General features: G+C 35.7%; 1 protein-coding gene across 3 annotated transcripts in view; it reads right to left on the reverse strand.

Annotated features, from left to right (window-relative positions):
- LOC132199639 (autism susceptibility gene 2 protein homolog) overlaps positions 1 to 18,751 on the reverse strand; it is a 121,388-nt gene extending 102,637 nt beyond the window's left edge. For all 3 annotated transcript variants that reach the window (XM_059624519.1, XM_059624520.1, XM_059624518.1), the window contains exon 1: positions 18,074 to 18,751. In XM_059624519.1, the coding sequence (XP_059480502.1) occupies positions 18,074 to 18,325 (252 nt within the window). In that variant the 5' untranslated portion in view covers positions 18,326 to 18,751. The remainder of the gene's footprint in view (positions 1 to 18,073) is intronic.
- Positions 18,752 to 19,476: the final 725 nt, after the last annotated feature.

The following is a 19,476-nucleotide window of genomic DNA, read 5'->3' on the forward strand; positions in this document are numbered from 1 at the left end:
GTTGAAACCGTTTTTCGTCATTCATTTTCCACTTGCGAGCAGAACGGAGATAAATCTCTCAGCGCATATATTTGAGCGGAATATTCATGAGCGACAAAACGGCGCCCGATTCGAATGAGATAAATGGGCCGGTAAATAAAATAAATAAAGTCGGTTCATTCACTCGATCTCTTTGGGCATGCATAATTCATTGGAAACAATCAGCGCCACCAAGGAAGGTGTGGCCGTTTTTCCCTCGTCGGTGATTATTCACTCATGTGTGCATTATTTCCAGCCATTAACAAGTGAGCGTGAGTAATGAGTGAGCATTATTTAATTTAATCAGCCGGCCGAGCTCTAGCGAGTTGCTCTGAATGAACGATTTTCAACGAGAAATTAACTAATAAATCAGCTCGAGTGGAAAATTTCCCACCAAGCAAGAAAAGTCGCCCTCTGTGTTTGATCGACAGAATAAACAAGCTCTTGAGACTCTTGGCTTTAATTAAAAATTAATTGGCCTCATTGTAGGAAGAAAGAGTTTATAAAATGAAAGAAGAAAAGGCATGTGGAATACTTAGACTGTTGAAAATTTGCCACTATAGACTAATTTTTATATATAAAAAAAAGGAGTGACGCATTTTTCGTTATTAAGACAGTACAACTTATTTTTTAGCAAGAATGAAGTAAAATTAATTATGCTTGTTTTTCTTTGTCCGAAATTTATGACACAGATTTATACAGAGAACAATTCTCCTTTAATTGGTTCAAAATAAAAATACAATTTTTATATGTTTCAAAATTGTCAGGTATTAAAAAAATTAGTATATTTAAAATTTTAAATCAGAATAAAAAATCTCAATATCAATTTTCCATTTTTCATTCAAAAGCATTTATTCGCGCCAGGGATAAAATTAAAATTCAGGACAACATCTCTGCAGGACAAAGTTTCTCGCCAAAACAATCCCAGCAATTTTGTTTTAATCAACATTCACGACGGCAATTTCGTTTCAATCCTTTCGTGCACAAGCCGGAACATTCCACGACAATAAAAAGAGTCATTTCGCCGAGGAATTTGACCACCCAAATGGGAAACAAAAGCACCTCTCGGCACTCTATTATTTATGTGCCATTATTCCACAACTCGCTTCTTCGTGGGGAGAGAAAGAAATTTGATCATCGTAAAAATTCCATAAAATATTTATTTATTTTGCAAGTAAAAATCTCATTCACAATTTGATTTGAAATTCACATTACGATAATGGCTGGGCAAATATTGCTCTCGGTATTAATGGGTCGGCGTGTGCACGGGATAAACACTGGTATATAGTAATAGTATTATTATTGTCTGCCGCGAATAAACATCAACTTGCAGGTGTATTATGTGCGATATCATGTACGCGAGATGCTGCTATTGGGTGGTGCAAAATCGATTTCTGTTGCGGGGATGCCAGCAGCAGCAGCAGACGGACGAGAAAATGAGATTCACAAACAGTGTTTTATGGCCTGTCGATGAAATGGTATTTTAATGGCATTGCTAAAAAGCGTCGCTCGCTGACAGCCCAGATATAGGTTGTTGTACGACTCAATTTGTTTTCGTCCCCCTTTAAAAGATTGGGGCTTTCGAAAAGGAGACGGGAGCTTTTGTTTATGATTTCGCAAGTGGGGAAATAAATGTTCTCCTCTTATCTTGAAAAAGTCATATTTGAGTATGACTTACTGCAGATTGGTTTCTTATCGCCCAGAGATTAAAAAAAAATCGCTATTAAATCATCCTTATTAATTTATTTTTATCTGACATTAGAAAGCATTTTTAAAGAACAGCATAACTGTTTTACTATAAAAATCTTTAAAAAAAAATTCAAAAAGTTTATATTAACTTCTTAAATATAAAATATTATTGTTTTTTATAATTAAATTATATAAAAACTATATCAGCTAATAAAATTTTAAAATATAATATTTTTCTATTATGTATTAATACTGGTGCAATGCATAAATTATTTCAAAGAAGATCAATTTATATGCGGATATGGTAGTTAAAAAAATTTTCATCCTATGTCAACTAAATTATAAAAAAAACCAACGCTTATAAGGCGTCGCAATCTTGTAATAGAAGTTTCATTTGTGTTTAAATGTTCCTTCACAATTTAAAATCACATGAAGATATGAATTCACTAATTCACTATAATTTAAAAATCAATTTTTCCAAAAGAAAATCATAATCAAATATTTTTAATGAATTTTAAGTTGATATTTTCCATGCACTTATGTTTACAAAGGAATTAAATAATAAGTAAGTGTAAAATTTATAATTAATTTAATATATTTTTGTAGGCTAAATAAAATAATTTACCTGTTAATAAATTCATTTAAAGAGTGTTTCAAATGGCGCAACGTTGAAATTAATTATCGTGTACAATTGAACCAGTGTTAAAAGTTGCCATAAAATTCAATGTTAATCTTTTTTATCTTTTGAGATTTCCTCTTGTCTACCCGTCAAAATCTTGTTCCTTTAACATTAAAAATGTGTCGCAGCTTTCACTGAAATCAACTCACTTTTTTACCAGCATCATTGATTAATGTCAAGTCAGACTTGAGAAAATTTGTCGTGTCTGCTTTGAGAAAAAAAGCACAACGTACTTGCGTGTGTCATAAGCAGCAAGTCTTCAAGAGATGCGTGTACACGTCTTGTCGTCGCATCTAAAATTCAAGAAAACGCCTCGCCATTGTTTGAGAGCAAAGTTTTGCCAGCAGCTTCTGTCTCATTATAAAAAGTTGCAACTTTATAAATTATGAATGGCATTTTAATGGTTCTGGAAACAACACCGAGGGAATTCTCTAAAAATTCCAACTCTGGGGTTTTGTTTGCGTATGGAAATTTCAATTTCCGCTACAAAATAAATAAAAAAAAAGAGTCAGGAGCGATGGAATGACGACACAACACACGAGCACCGGCAACAGCCGCCGACGTGAAATCAATATTCCCTCATTCAGCAGAAAAGCCCTGCCTCGGCCGGCGCTGTTTACTCGGTGGATGGATGGATGCGTGTTTTCCGGCTTGGTGATAAAACGAGAGCATATTTTACACCGGCAGATTACACCCGGCGAATAATTACACTCGACGTGACGCAACAAACGAGCCGTTTTTTGCTTACACCAGAGAGTTTCCTTCACGTTTGACTTCTTCTCACTTTGAAGTTGCAGCTTTTAATGAGCAAGGAATCTTAATTGAAATATTTTTTAATTAAATTTAATTCAAAGTAACGATTCATTTTATTTTAAAAATTTCTTTTCTTAAACAATTTAAGTCGTGACTAATTAGCATTCGGATCGATGGAATTTGTTGGCTCGTCGCGTTTTATTTCATCGTTTTTTTCTCGCTCTCGTGCCAACGCGGCGTTAAACATTTATATACAATAATAGGTGAACGAAAAGGGAGCGCACCTTGACACAACCACCAACTCGCTGCTCTCTCACAATGTGTACATACCTTTTACAAAACTGGGTATTGTTAGCCCCGGCCAAGCAACCCTCCTCTCATAATGATCAGAGCGCGGCACAAAACGCTGCCACCGCTGTTTCCCGTCATAACCAGAGGGAAGTGAAAAATGATCCACTTAACTCGAATGGACCGTTTTTTGCCCGGCTGCTGAAAGAAAAAAAAACCCCGCGCCGGTGCATTTCATTTCATTCATTGGGCAATCACTTTTTGCCAGCGAGAAAGAGGCAGCCGAAATTTATATTTAAATAAATATACTTTCGCTTTGCTTCAATTTGTGTGAAAAAAAAGTTAAAAAATTAATTTATAATTTATAAAAAATATTTGCCCAAATCGTTTGATATCTATTAAAAAAGTATGATTTCTGATGCGCGAAAATTAAATTAAATTGGGATTTCTGCAAGACATTGTCTACAAATTACAGAGAAACAGGTGAAAAGTCCTTCATTTTTTAATTTGCTTAATTGTTTGTTGATTGTGTCATTCTGATTCAAAATACGTAGGATTAAAAATGAATTTTTGTTCTTATTCACAGAATGAAAGAGTTGTCAGAGATTAATATTCGATTTGGGAAACAGAAAATTAAAAATTGTAACTATTTTAAATATGTACAATAATTTATTTTTGCACAATTCCTTAATGAAACTTATTGATTAAAAATAAATGCCGTTTTATTAAAAAAATAAATAAATAAATAAAAAGAAAAAACTGTTTATTTTTCTTTGTTGATAAAAAATTAAATGTTTTCAGTTATCAAAATTTGCAATTTACATTGATTTTTCCATATTTATAGAAATTTCAACCATTTAAGCTAAGCATTTTTTTTTATAATCAAGTCGCTTCAAATATAACTGTTTTTTAAAGAGCTTTTCTGATTCTCCAATTTATTTTAACCGTGCGATAATTCAGAGTTGCTCACGCTTGCCCGGAAACTGTGGAAACAAATTGCCAAATTAGCCTTGGCACATGCTAATCAAGCTGTAATGAGGTGTCAAAAAGCAGCTCCACTTCTCATTACGTCACTTTCGCACTGCCCGTCAAATGCCACACAAACTCGCGTCTGGCTGGCAAAGAGAATCGAGGAGTCGAGCCGCCGCGTGTGTGCAGCTTTTTCTCTTTCTCTCTCACTCACTCGGCTGGCGGTAGACGTCCCCTTTGGCGCGGATCAATGCCGGTTGCCTGCCTGCTGGGGTGTAAAAGTACGTACATACACCGCACACTACTTATTGCAGCCGGTACATGCATGTATATATGTGCTGCGCGAAAAAGCTGCCAGAATCTCTCAACGAGAAATTTCAAACTTCACTGCTTTCCAATTTCGCGAATTAATTAAGTAGTGTCGTCGAGCTGCAGGCGTTTAATTATGCGCGACGCCGCAGAAAACTTAAACACATTAATTGTCTGATGAGAGTGGAAGACGTTGCAAATTGCTTTGGAATCATCATTTTTACTCGTTTATTTTATATTCGAGCGGAGCTAGAAAAGTGGACTGTCAAAATTTTTGCTTGTAAATGCTCAAAAGATCAAATTATTTGGGCCAAAGTTATAAATTTAAAAAGGAAATCAGTCACAGATTTATGCATTTAATTTAATCAATTTGAGAGAAAAAAAATATTTATTAATTTCATTTTCTTCTTCAAAATTGTAACAAAAAATAATGCAAAAAGGCTTTTCAGAGTCTTCAACTATTTCTGGTGCGTTTGCTGATAAAATTATTATTATATAGAAACTTATTCACCAACTAATATATAAATATAAAAGACCAAAACAAAATATAAATCAACCGAGGCACTCGTTTTTCAATCAGTAAAATGCTTTGAAATAAAACAATTGGACAAGAAAACAGCAGTAATGATAAAATCCAATAATCTTTTCAATCTTTTTTTTTCTTTTGGTGAGACGAGGAATAACAAAAATTGTTTTCGGCCCTTTTTCACACGTCATTATTGATATTCAACACTCAACAAAGAGCACGGAAGGCAAACGGATCCATTTCACCAAGAGTCCGTTCGTTGGTTTTGGCCGCCACCAAATTTTTAATGAAATCCCTTTTCCCTTTTGAGCGGCGAGAACTCGCTTGGCACGTGGTTTCCCGCTTTGTTTTATTAATAAAAAACAAACATTCAAATCCTCTCGCTCAATCCTCTAGATGCCCCTTTTCCATCTGTCTTGCTCTTCTCCTCCTGGCTCCCTCGGAGGATAAATATTTGAGGGCGCTCCGTCGCTCTCTCTCTCTCTGCGGTGAACTCGTGTTCGCCAAGCGAGCGAGCGAGGGTGAGTTCTGAGCCGCGGGATCTGCCCGGCAATTCACCTACACTGTAATAAGCCCTGCTCATGACTTCCTCGCTTGTTTATTGATCACATCGCTATTACATGCTCAGACCCAGCTCGAAGCTGTGGTAGAAAATTGGCTGACCTGCGCTACGTGCTACGGAGGCAAGAAAATTCCCATCCACCTTGTCAGTGTCAATTTCACTACTTTTGATGCCAAAGTTTTTGCCTCATTTTTATACAACATAAATGTAGTTTAGTGCCTCTTTGAATATTTCAAAAATGATTATTAATGACTTTTAATTTTTATTGAAGAAATTTACTTTTGAGGAGAAGATCATGGATGTGAAGAAAACGGGCCCTGCTCCTGTTGCCAAAGCCCATTTTCTTCCTGTGTCATTTCATTTCAAATCCTCTCAAAACCTCTTCCAAATCAAAATTCAAGACTAAGAACGATTCTATTTGAGTTTTTGTTTATAAAATATTTTTGTAAGGTTTTTGACTAATGACAGACGGTTTTATTGTTTTTTAAAGATCTGTACATAAGTTAACCAGAAAATTTCATTTCATAATCAGATTGTAACATTTCTTAAACTTCAAGCATATATTTAATGAGGGAAAATTGATTTGTTATTAGATAAATGGTGCTTACTTTAATTATAAATAAAGAATGAGGTTAAAATACAAAGAATATAAAGGAAAATTATTTTTAGAGGACTTTTTTGCTCAGAAATTTTTAAATCCGATATTGCCAGTTGTAAATTGTAAATCAAAATTAAAGTAAACACGGTCAATTACAAAACTGACCTGTACTTTACAGTCTTTTGATTATTCATTAATTAATAATAATCTATAAATTTTATCTTAAAATACAACGAAGCCCTGGCTCCTGGCTTTACATATTTGTTTTTAACCTATCTCATTGATGCCATAAGAAATACAGTTTAATATATTATTTAATTTTTAAAATTTTTAAATGCAAAAGTTTCTTCAAATTTTGATGAGTACTTGTCATTTTTTTTTAAAAAAATTTGTAAACTTAAATATAACATTGTTTATATTATATAATTTAAAAATAATAAAATTAAGGATATTGTTTTAAATAAAAAAATTAATATATAATATAATATTGCAATGTTAAATAAATAAGCACGTAAGTTTTTAAAATAAATTTATGTTTATTTTATAGATCTTTCTGAAAGATTATTGACTTTTCCAGATTCCCCATCCATTCATCGGAATGTGCTCATCAAAATCAGCCAATTTGGCGGCGCCCTTGGTAGAACGAGCAGTCGATATAATGCACTCGGGTGGGTTGTCAGGGGGAGCAACTGCTGAAGAGGGGTCTCGATGTCTGTCGAGCGAGCGAGCGAGTGTGATCAAACGCACTCTCTCTCCACGAATTGAATGACAGGAGGGTCACCTGGTCTAATTCGCCAAGATCGACCTTCCCTTTCCAGTGGGCAAATCGATGACAAGAGAAAATTAACATTTTAACACATGCGAGAGTAATAAAAAAAATAATAATGAAATAAAACTGGGGGGAAAGGCGTGCATGTGTACAATTTTACGCTCGAAATATTTCCGTCTTATCAGCGGATAAAAATAAATGTCTGCCGCGTGTCTCGCCGGCAATAAAGAAAAGCACGGATTACCCGAAATTAAATATGTAGAATACTATGTGTGTGCAAACACACCTCTCTAGAGACGGGGGACAAATAAAAAAGGAGAAATAGCTCGAGGGGGAAGTTGAAGTTGAACAGATTTTTCTAGTGTAATTACACAGACTCTCCTCTTTTCTAGATGGAGTGATTAAAAAACCGCCGTCCTTTTTTTGTGGGTCTAAATTTTTATCAGATTCGTCGGTGTTTTGTTGACAAAGCTGAGTGACAGCATAATATTATTATATTATGCCGAAAGTGCATGTTTTACAGCTTTTTAATGACGTGACGGCGCGCGCTGCAAAGGAGGAAAACGTGTGATTCGTTGGTAATTTAGCCAGGCGTGGGACGTAACGTGCATTGTATCGGATTCACATATCACCCAGTGAGCTGCCACGGTTTCAGTTTTATAAACGTCGACGGTGTTGAGTTTCAAGCTGGTTGCCTGGGAAATGGTGCGTGCTTTGGAAACCGGCTGCATAAATAATTTATTAAAAACAGCACCCATAAAGACGACTGCCATGGCTTTATCAACACAAATTTAATGACGAAATAAATTGGAAAATTTATTAGAGAGAGAAACAGGAAAATGCATAACATTATTTCATCTTTTTACACCAAAATCGTGTAAGAAATGATGTTTTTTTTTGTAATAAATTAATATTTAATATATTTGAGCCAAGAATTATATTGTTAATGCTCATTTTTAGACATTGGAGTTTACTATGATTCTATTCTTCTTGTTTTCTCTCAAAACTGTCAAAACCATTCAGACCGCCAATCCTTGCAAATTGTGTCATTTTGATATGAATGTGAGCCAAAGAACTACTTTTGGAGCTTTAACAAGAAAAACGGCTTTGAGGGTGTGGGACAAAATTATTAGACCTACTGAAATTGAGATTTTTTAATATTAAACTTATTAATATATTTATTAAATAAATGTCTGACCTTAGGAAAAATTCCGAAGCAATGGAAATATTCCACAATGAAACTTTTGTACAAAAATAAAGGAAGTGTTAATGACTGTAACTCATATAGAGGAATTTGCCTCAGCAACACATTATGTAAACTACTTGACAAAATTCTGAGCAGGAGAATAATGGAAAAATTTAAAAACATAATACCCGAGGAGCAATACGGTTTCATGCCTGGCAAGTCAACTCTCGAGGCGGCACAGAAATTGCAATCAAAAATTATCGAAACCGTTAATGAAAAAGGCACAAAGATGTATGCTATTTTTATTGATCTCACAAAAGCATTTGACTTGTCAAATAGAAAAATACTGCTGCAAAAAATTATAAATCAAAAGAAATTGTCCAAAACGGAATTGAGTTTACTGGCCGAATTTTTAGACTTAGATTTTATTAGTATTAATGATGGAATATCTCAATCTGAGCCTTTTGTTGAGTCAAATGGATTCAAGCAAGGAATGAATTCGAGTCCCCTCCTCTTTAACATATATATCTATGATATTGTGAAAATATTTCAAACAATCGAAGGAGTAGACTTTTATTTCTATGCAGATGACATGGTGTTTATTAGTAACGATGTTAAGAAAATTGAAGCAGTCATGAACAAATTTGTAGAATATGCTAAAGAAAACTATTTGAAACCTAACTATTCAAAAACAAAAATGATGAAATTCACAACAGGAGGAAAGGGGAAATATGCAAAGGACGATAAAATAGTGATTGACGGCCATGAAATAGAATATGTAAAAAACTTCCCATACTTAGGAATTTACTTCCAAAGATCAGGTAGAGATTTCACTGAACATATTGCACGGAGAAAGGAAAATGCGCTAACTGCGATGAATATGTATGGAGATTTGAGAAAATTGTCTATTGATTGTGCGAAAAAATTGTTTAATTTGAAATTTGCCCCGATGGCCTCTTACGGTATTGAAATTATTTGGCAACATCTCAGTGAAAAAGATTTTGAAGAACTAGAAAAAGTGAAATCTCGATATTTTAAGATAGTAATGGGAGTTTCAAAATACAACAAAAACACCTATGTGTACAAATTAGTCGATGAGAAATTGTTTGTTACCGATTTGAAAGAAAAATACGATCTCCCGGAGACGGGTAATTATGTCAAGTTCCTTGAGAGCTATAATTCTGAACATGAAAATAGGTTTAATGTGAAATTCAATGACACGCCGGCAATGAGAAATGATGTATGGAAACAACCCTTGTTTGATAAAAGACATGTGTTTTGTCGCTTTGCCATGCACGGCTTTCATAATCAAATCTGTAGCAATAGTTCCGAGCGCCAACAGTGTTTCGAGGAAAGTGATTCATGCGTGTGTTTGCTATGCGGTGAGAAATGCACCCAATATCATCTGGCTGAGTGCAACCACCGAGTGCTTAGCATTAATGACTATTCTAAAAATAAGTGAAAAACTTTGGAAACCCTGTCGCGCAAACTGATAAAATAAATTGTGAATCTTAATTTTAACCTTCTAAGATGTAAGTTGAAAGTTGTACTCAATTGAGTTTTCAATAAAGACCATATAAATAAATTTATTTGCATTAATAGGTGTGATTATAAATTATATGAGGGAAATTATAGATAAAAATAAAAATCCTTGCTAAATAAATTAAGATTATTCTTTCATAACAATGAACTTATCTGGGTCTTTCACGAAATACAATTTGTGCCGCCAGATTAATAAATTTAGTAACTGTAATTAAGCTCTCGAATAAATTTTTAGAATATGCAATTGGAACCCAGATTAAAATTTTTGTAAATTGCTTGGAGTTACAAAGGAATTTCTTGATTAAGATTGATTTTGTCACTCCGACAGCATCCGAATCGGCTCAAAATCAAAGTTTCTCTTACAATAAATCTCACTGGAGTACTTTAGAACCATCCTCAGGAGAGTCATTCAACAGGAAACGCACCTCGGTTGGTTTTACAATAAGTAAAAGAAAGAAAGGCCGCTGCGTCTGCCTCTCATTCATCCCAAGAAACACATTAGAGTGCACCACCATAATAAAAGAGCGTCTCTCGTAATCATAATAATAATAATAATGCGCCGGATTCAAGATCGTATTGGGTGGTCGCACCATTACCTCCTCCTCTTTTACAAGTTTAAAATGCACTACGCGCTTCTATCTCTCGCTGGTACTCGGTTTGTGAAATTATTTCCTCTCTTGTTGGTCCTGCGGGGCTAGATCTGATGGTCTCGCACACACAAAACAAGCTGCTCTTTTCGCTTGTTCCGAGGAGGTTTGCGGCGGCGGTCGAGCCGATATTGCGCCCGTCAGGTTTAAATTAGATTCACTTGGCCGGTTTGGCCGGCGGAAAAAGCTCCGGCTTTAAATCATCGCTTGCCGGCCAATTTGCTAACCCCAAAGGTGGAGTTGTGCCAGAAAACCGCACCAATCGATCCATTTGATTCTACGGTCAGCGCAGAATAATGTTTTGTTATGATGATGAGATGAGTGCTAATAGGGCCGCCGAAAAGTGCGATTCAATTTTCCGCAGCATTTACTGCCCGGCCAATTGATGATGGTATTTGCGTTTGTTTGTTTGCTCTCGTGTGACGGCGGTCGGACGATTGCCAGCACAAAAAGAATTCCACACTGCAGCAAAATGGCAAAAGTGCTGTTCATCCGATATGCCAAATGTTTTTCGTATTGATCAAAATGGTTGTGATCCGCATAATTTGCATATTATTTGAACATGACATAAATGGTGATTGTTAAAAAAATTGAATTTATGATGAAACAGACAATTCCGAAATATGAAATTGACGATCCGATAAATTTTTCAACCAGTCAATTTATAGATATAAGTCAACTTTCCTTTGATGATCTGAAAAATAGTCTAGTTCATTGCTACGTATTTAATTAAATAATTTTTTGCTGTTGTTTCACATGATATTTTTTTTTTTTTTTTAATTTTTAGGTTTTGGGTTTTCTCACGGAAATTCCTATTTTTTATTTTTACTTTGCAAAAGGGACCATTTTATTCAAGGAAAATCCAAATAATTAAAAAAAATTCATTCTTATATATTTCGGTTCTGAAAAAATACTGGGAAAACAAAAGGACTTTTTTTTCTAGTTTTAGCTCGAAACCTTTTGTAAAAAAAAGTAATAATGGTGCTCAATAAAAACTTTGCCTTCTTTTGTCACCGAGATCGCGATGCCGGCTAAATGGTTCTCCACGAAATTCGTGCAAACTTCTGTTCGTGTTGGCCGGGTAATAACAACGAAAACGTCGCTGGGAGCAACTTTCCGTCTCTGTACAGTTGGTGAAAAGCATAGTTGGAAAAACGTTAAGAGCACGAGGCGCTCCTCTGCGTGGCGCAAAGTCAAAAAGCAGTGTGTGTGGAAGGCGCAGTGCAATTTCCGCGAACTTGTTGAAAAGCAGCAGCAGCAGTGGCGACGAGGCGCAACCGCGAAATTGCTCGGGCGAAAGAGAGGAGAGAGAGAGGCGTGCAAATGATCGCGTTCTGCAGAGAGAGAGAATTCGCACAAACACAGTAGTGGGCCCATTGAGTCGAATGGATGTGTAAACAAAGGGCAGCTTGGAGCGCGCGACAGCAAAATGAGCCTGGAGGTGTATTAATAGATACACTGGCTGTGTGCACAGGTTTATGGTCACGCAGCCGTCGGTGGTGAATAAAAATTATCGGCCACTGCAAGGATGATGATTAATTCGCCACCCAGAGAGCGTTTTTTTTTTGCGTGCGGATTTATCACGCCCGGTACACAAATCACGGCGCGTTTAATTATGCCCGACGGAGCTGGCGCATATTTATCCGATGGAGAGCGGCCAGAAAGCGGTGGCGGTCCCAAATCCCATGTTTACCAAACAGATTTCAAGTTGAACGCCGTCGTAAAGCTTGAATATATTAGAATCATAAATTAGCAAAAACGTCGCTGGGTTCAAAATGGATTTCTGGAAATGAATTTCGCTGGTAAAAAGAGATTAAAGAGTGCGCAAAAATGTTTTACTGAAATTAATAGTTTTTCATTCATTAGAGATGAAAGATGAAATTTAGCAATGACGAAAAAATTGCAAAGTTAATTTAAGATATTAAAAAATAATCGCATGAAATCCGTAGACGGTTGAATATATTTCAATGGGCTTTTGATATTTACAGACAATTTAACCTTCATAATAATAAGCAACGTATATGACAACAATGGAATCTAATAATATGGAGAAAAAACAACAACAATAATAATAATAATTGAAGCCCAATGCATCGGATGAAGTTTTTGTTCATCTCACCCAGAAGTTCTAGCCAAATTCTTGGTATTAAAGGTGCAAAAATTCATTTTCTACTTCGCAACAGTTGATTATTTTTCATTGCATATTTTTTTTTTAATTATTTGATTACTTACAAATGATAGGAAAATACAATTTTCTATATTTATTCTCAACAAATAGGGCTGCAGTAAAATGCCTCTTATTTTTCAAGAATAAAATCTACTTTTTCAATAAGGAAGAACTGGATTAGCATACATCATTAATGATTAAACCCTGCTTTTGTTCTTTCATTGAAAGCCCTAATAATGGCTGAATTTATTGCCATTCATTGTCTTTAAATATTTAAACCTGGAATTTTTTTTATAAGCTCAAATTCTTCAAATACTTGCAGTTGCATTGATTGTAGTCATTTTTACAGAACTACTGGTTTAAATCACTTTTAACTAAATATGTAAATATTCCGAATGGGATTAATATTTTTTATATCTGCCGTATTGATAATAGGCCTAGCAATACTGTTTTCATATCAAAAATAGTTAATATTTGACTGAATTTTCATTGTAAACTCTTCCAAAACTCTACCAGAAACGAAATTTTTGTTTCCAAACACTGAAAAAGGTGTCTTTATTAAGCGAGACATTTGTTGAGTTAGGTCGAACAAGACATTGAACATCGTAAATTTAAGGACGGGCTAATTTGTGGTCCACGAGGAGCGGTAACGCGACCATAGGCAGCGCCGTCCGTGTAAGTAAGGAAGGGCGAGCAAGAACATCGCACCACCGCAAAGTAGCTCTCCGCGCCACAGAGATAGGGCTCGGCAGTCTCTCCGGCTCCGGATCGATGTTACAATATTGTAATAATACACACGGCGCGAGCAGAAGCGACGGCAGCCGAGAGCAGCCGCTCCGCCGCCGCCGCACAACATTTGTACGACTAAATAGAGAAAACAATGCCCGAGAATTACAAGCGACTAAAGCCCCTAATGCATAATGGAGCAGAGCGCAGGAATAATCGTCGCTGTCGCAATTTATTATCTCCAGAGAGAGAAAACGGACGGACGCTCTGTGTGATTTGAATTTTTATTTTATATTCGTATTCCTGTGGAACGGATTTCGTTTAATGCTCGCGTCGATTTGCCCCTCTTTTTTCTCCGTGCAAAAACTGTACAAGCTGGAAAAAGCGAGTGGAAAAATATACGGTTTGATTAATTTAGGGCTTTTTCCAGCACCGCAGTTTGCGGCTTTTCGGACGGTGAGCAGCAGTCTAGAGATAAAAATAATAATAAATGAAAATGCTAGTAGCTGCTGCGAAGGATATAAATAAATATGTATAAAATGCCAGCGGGTGGCTTGTTACTTTGTGATTTGCACGCGGAGCGCAGAGTTTATCGAATTAAAATGTAAATATTCTGTTTTTGCACCAGTTGAGCTCAAAGCCTCAACCACCGCAGGCTAATTACATTTGTATACAATAGGCAAGTTGGAAATATAACTTATTTCGATTTAAAGATATAGAGATTTTAATGTATATATTATTATAATCAATCAAGATCCAAAACCCGAAAGTCATAGTTTTAGAAGTAAACTCATTGTTATTGCTATGGCCAGAACTATATATATATGTTTTTTACAAAAAAAAAAAATACTTATGACAAGAAAATAATTTTTAAAAAGTTCAGATAATTATTAAAAATATATTGTACATGTATTACATTAAATTTTGCTGAAAATGTCATTAATAAATAATAAAAAAAAATTAAATATATAGTTTAATATTTTTATATGTAAAAAGAACTGCATAATTTTTATCTGCAGCAATTTTATATTTTAAAAAATAAAATATAACTCTGTCTACGAATTGCATTTAAGTTGTTTTTATAAGTTCTTTATATTTGATACTCACTAAGCAGTTAAATTAATCTTTATTTACACTTTAAACTGCCTGTAAATATCAAAGTAAATTGTTATGATTTGAGACGCTCCGCCAGTGTTCATGTCAAAGAACAAAAAAACAAACACGATTTTTTTTCACTCCAAACATTGCTGCGTGTGTACGTTTTTTTTCTTTCTACTCATTCGATTCATTTTTTCCTCCTCTTTTTTACGTCGACATTAATGTTTCGACTTGTTAAGTAATTCAGCGGGCCAACCATAAAGGTCTTGAAATTTATTCGATTCAAGAGCGGCGGCAGCCAAGATTCACATGCACACACGCATATTTATATAAAAAAAAGGAATATAATTCTGGCAGCTGGCTCGACAGCTCGTAAAATGCGTCGAGGGAAACCGTGTATGTATGTGTTTTGTATACAGATCGTTCCACTTCTTTCAACTGGCTGCTGTGCCGAGATAAATAAGTGGCGGCATAATTTATGCTGAAAAAAACTACTAATGGGTCCTCTTTCTTTACAAGATTAAAATCATCACCCACGCTCAAATTGAAATCCGATCAATCAAAATGCCATCAAAGTGGAATAATTTGTCGTTAATTAGATTAAACTAGTTGTCGGAATAAATGTCTGCCAGTCAAAACAACTCTCGCCTTTCCTCGAGAAGTTATGATTTGTGCTTATCTTTTAAGTGTTGCTGATTAGAGTGGGTTTGAAAAATGTGTCAGGCCGACGACCACTTAAGCTTTTTATCGCATTTTTTTTTTTTGCATCGATGTATTTTCCGCTGTCGTGATTTTTACCGGAAGCTTCGACGGCGGCCTTCGTTTGGCGAATATAGTTTTTATTTTCATCCTTGATGAGAGAAGAGAGTGAAGAGCGAGCGTTTGAATTTGTAATTTGGCCGCTCTTGTAATAATGCCGAATAAATTGCAGGGCGAGTTCTTGAGCAGCTAGGGGGATGGAATCGAAACACGACGGATGCTGCCGCCAACCCGAGGGGGAGAAACGCCTATGGCAGGGATGAAGCTGCGTTTTATGAATTATTCAGAACCAAGAGAGAGAGAACGTTGACTTGAATTGTGGAAACTTCAGATTTGATCAAACTCCAAAGCTCGTTATAAATAAAAACTATTGACATCATTTTGTTTCAAATAAAAATAATTAATTTTGAAAATTTACCAGCACGTTTTTTAACATAAAACGGTGCTAAAATATTTGAAACAAAACAAAAATGATAACTTAGATTTGTTCCATCAAAACATTTAAGCTGTAAAAATTCCTGACTAATTATGTAATTATTCGTCAAATTGATTAATTTTTTGCCTCGTAAGACCGTTCTAAGTCAGCTGTTTTTAGTTTTTACTTCAGAGTCCAACAATCAGCGATAATCAAAAGGCCTTTTAATATGTTAGGGCTAAATAATTCATTGCCCCTGAGCTCAAAATTAGCCAGATTAGCTCTGTTGGCAAATATTTTATCGAGTTTAAATCCAGACACTTCTGACTTCTGACATATTTTTTTTTAAATAAAACTTAATAATAACTTTCATTATTTTTTTCGGCCTCACACTGAATACTCGCTCATACATTTAGGATAAAGAAATCAAGCAAAAATACAATAAAAATCAAAATCTGTCAAATTCTACTTATTAGTCTAACGTCTGCCTCAAATATTTTGCATGAACTATCAATATTATTTGGAATTAAAATTTTCTCATATTTTTCTCAACGGTTCACTATATATTTAAAATTCGTATATCCACGAATATGAACAAATGAACTACGGAATTTAACATATTTTTATTTACTTTTATTATTCGCACGAGTACGACATTAAATTAATATAAGATAATTGAGTATTGGAATTTGAATGCAACACAAAAACGGTTTAAAATCACATGAAATTGAATTAAATTAATTGTGGACTAATTTAAGCTTAATAATTCATTGAATCCATTCAAAAATATTTTAAAACGATCGCATTAATATGAAAAACCATCATCACCTTTATTTGAACGGCGACAAAAGTCAAGTTTATTAATTCTTCTGCTTTCAGTTGTAATTAATGATCGTCGAGAGAGTCGTCGAGAGAGGAGCGCGACTTGAGTTACACGTAATGCGCTGCCACCGCGAGAATTTATTATTTTTCCAAATGAAGAGCTTATACTTGCACCTCTTCTTATATAAAAGCATTTTATTCTGGGCACCTCTCGTGTACTTTACATGCACGCCGAGTACTTGTCCTTCTCTCTGCTTGTTTTGCAGTAATGGACGCTCGTGCACTTACACACGAGTGCACCACGGCTTTATTATTATTATTATTATTGTAATAATAATCGTAATTGACAGGCGGGCTTTGTGCATGCATACGTTTGTCGCCGCGGAATGTCAAATTTAATACGGAGCGCAAGTGCGGTGTGCATTTTAATCGATCCGTTGCCGGCGCGCGCGGATAAATCAAAAAGCCCTCGCGGAATAACAAGCATTATGTTTTGTAGCACTTTGCGATTAACTTAAATGGGATTGCGAATCCGAGCTGCTGTTTTCCACGACGACGCCAGATTAGATTATTCCGAACGAGCAACACTCTGGGTTTTAAACCTTTTCTCGGTACCAATTAATAAATTTTTTTTGTAAACTATCGGTTTAATTCAATTAAGCATGGATCGATTAAAACTTTTACCGAGAATTTATTTGCACGTACGCAGGTTAATAAAGAGAGTGGAGCTGGATTCCAATTCACATCCGCCGACTGTTGTATTTAATTTCAATTGCCTCTCTTCAGTGCTGCAGACGGACGACTTTTTGCATCAATTTAATTACGTTCTCCGACCAAAAGGAAATCGAGTTCAATGACATCAGTTTATTATGCTTAAGAAGCCAGGCAATTTTAATGGGAAAATATAATATTACGAAAATAATGAGAATTAAAGCAGCCAGAACAAGAGGTAACAAGAATTTTCCGCATAAGGACAAAAAATAAGTAAATCAATAATAAATTTGTAATTTCTGTGAACATATTAAATTAACAATAAATGGATACAAAGCTTACAAATTTTATAATTATCAGCGATTTATTACAGCTGCACAAAATTTAAGAAAGAAATTAAGTTTTAAATTAAAAGTAGATTAAACATTAATATTTTATATTTTTTGTTAAATTAAATATTATAATTTTTAATACTATTATTTAATTACTAATTTTATTCATTCTGTATGTTATTTTGTGAATTTGTTGTTTTGATCAATAATTTGATAAAAATAAAAAATTAATTATTTAAAAATTTATTAAAATAAATTTGAATTAACTTTCAATCAGGGATGGATTGAAAGGTTCAGTCCAGGTGGACTTTCCCTGCCTAGACGTAGTGTCTGTGTATTGTTTTTTTTTTCCTATTTGTTTTGACTAGGCGGCCAAATGTGTCAAACGTGACACTTGCCCCAGACGTGTCAACGGGTGCACCGAAGGGTGACCCCTGCGGCCGACGGAGTGTCAGTGTCGGGATCGGCGGCCGAGGGCGCAAAAAGGGCAAAAGATGAAGGTACTCACCTCTAGGTCTTCGTAAGACCTGAAGGCCAAAATGGCAAAGCCGTCGACGATGTCCTCCTCGTAGACGGGCTCCTTGGTCTTTTTGCGGCGGTTGGGCGGCTTGGTGGGCTTGTGCCTGGTCGGCGACTCGTCGTCGGCACTGTCGTCGGCATTCAGCTTGACCTCGGCCGACTTTTTAATGTCCCGCTCGGCCTGAATGCGCTGGGCGCGCTCCCTGCGCCGATTGCGCTGCTGCGTCCGCTGACTGTCCATGGCGCCGGCGGGCGGAATCGACCGCCGAATTTCGTCGGCACGCACTCCTGGCACACCCCTCCCTATTCAGCTGCAACACACGTCGGCCGCATCGTCAAAACGAACGAGTAAAACACGGGCCTGCTGATTCAAATGGCGGAGCCGCTCAGGCATCGCTCGCTGCTCGTTCGCTCCCACAAGCTAAGATGGCCGGGTATGCAGTGCTGCACGGCACGGCCCGACGCTTAGCACGCCGACTGCTGACGCTGGGCGCCGCGGGGCGCGCCGAATCCGCCGCCGGTCGCGAGCCTCGACATTCACGCGTCCACCCGAGTCGCGTTTCGACCGCCGAAACGCCGACTTCTTAGAGAAATTCGCGTCGCAATTGGCGTAGCAACAAACACATGCACACGACCGAGTCCTGTCTTCTCGCCTTCGGAGCATCACATGGGAGAGGCTCGGCCGACGTCGGCTCCCTCCGGCCCAGCACACGGATCCATCAGCTGCACACCGATTGTTTCGCCGCCTACAAATAGAAAAAAACATGTCAAAACATCTGTCAAAGATTACCAATTTTTGCTTTTTTTTGTTGTTGTTAATTTTATTTGTTTTTAAACAACATTAATAAAAACGGTGTTTAAATAAAAAATTTAATTCATTATAAGTTTTTTACAATTTTAATCTTTTTTATTTTCAATTAAAATTTATTTTTATTCTTTTATTAATAAAAAATTTTAAAATATAATTTTAATGTAGATTAGTTTTATACCCCTTCATTTTTTTTAATACATGGTAAAAAAATTTATATAATTCATTGGGGATATTCAATAGAAATGCTTGCACAATAGATATCCCAGGATAAATCTGAAACTGTTTTTTTCCCATTGTCCCAGGATAACCATATTCTAATTTCGCCAATTTTTTGTCTTCAATGCAATAGGTACAACTTTTTTTCAGTTTTTCTTACACCGCGTAAACGTGATAAAAATTTAACTCACTTTATATATAAACAAATTAGCTGGTTATTATTGATTTATTTTTTACATTTTGGCCAGTAAAAAACTATGACAGATCAAAATAATTAGAGGATTATGAAAATGAGGTTAAAACGGAGATTCAAAGCGAAACAAAAATTTGCGTCCAGTTGAATTTCAAATTGTTTTCAATTTACT

Source organism: Neocloeon triangulifer, unplaced genomic scaffold, assembly GCF_031216515.1.
Source record: "Neocloeon triangulifer isolate White Clay Creek 2 clone unplaced genomic scaffold, ASM3121651v1 ptg000014l, whole genome shotgun sequence".
NCBI lineage: Eukaryota > Metazoa > Arthropoda > Insecta > Ephemeroptera > Baetidae > Neocloeon > Neocloeon triangulifer.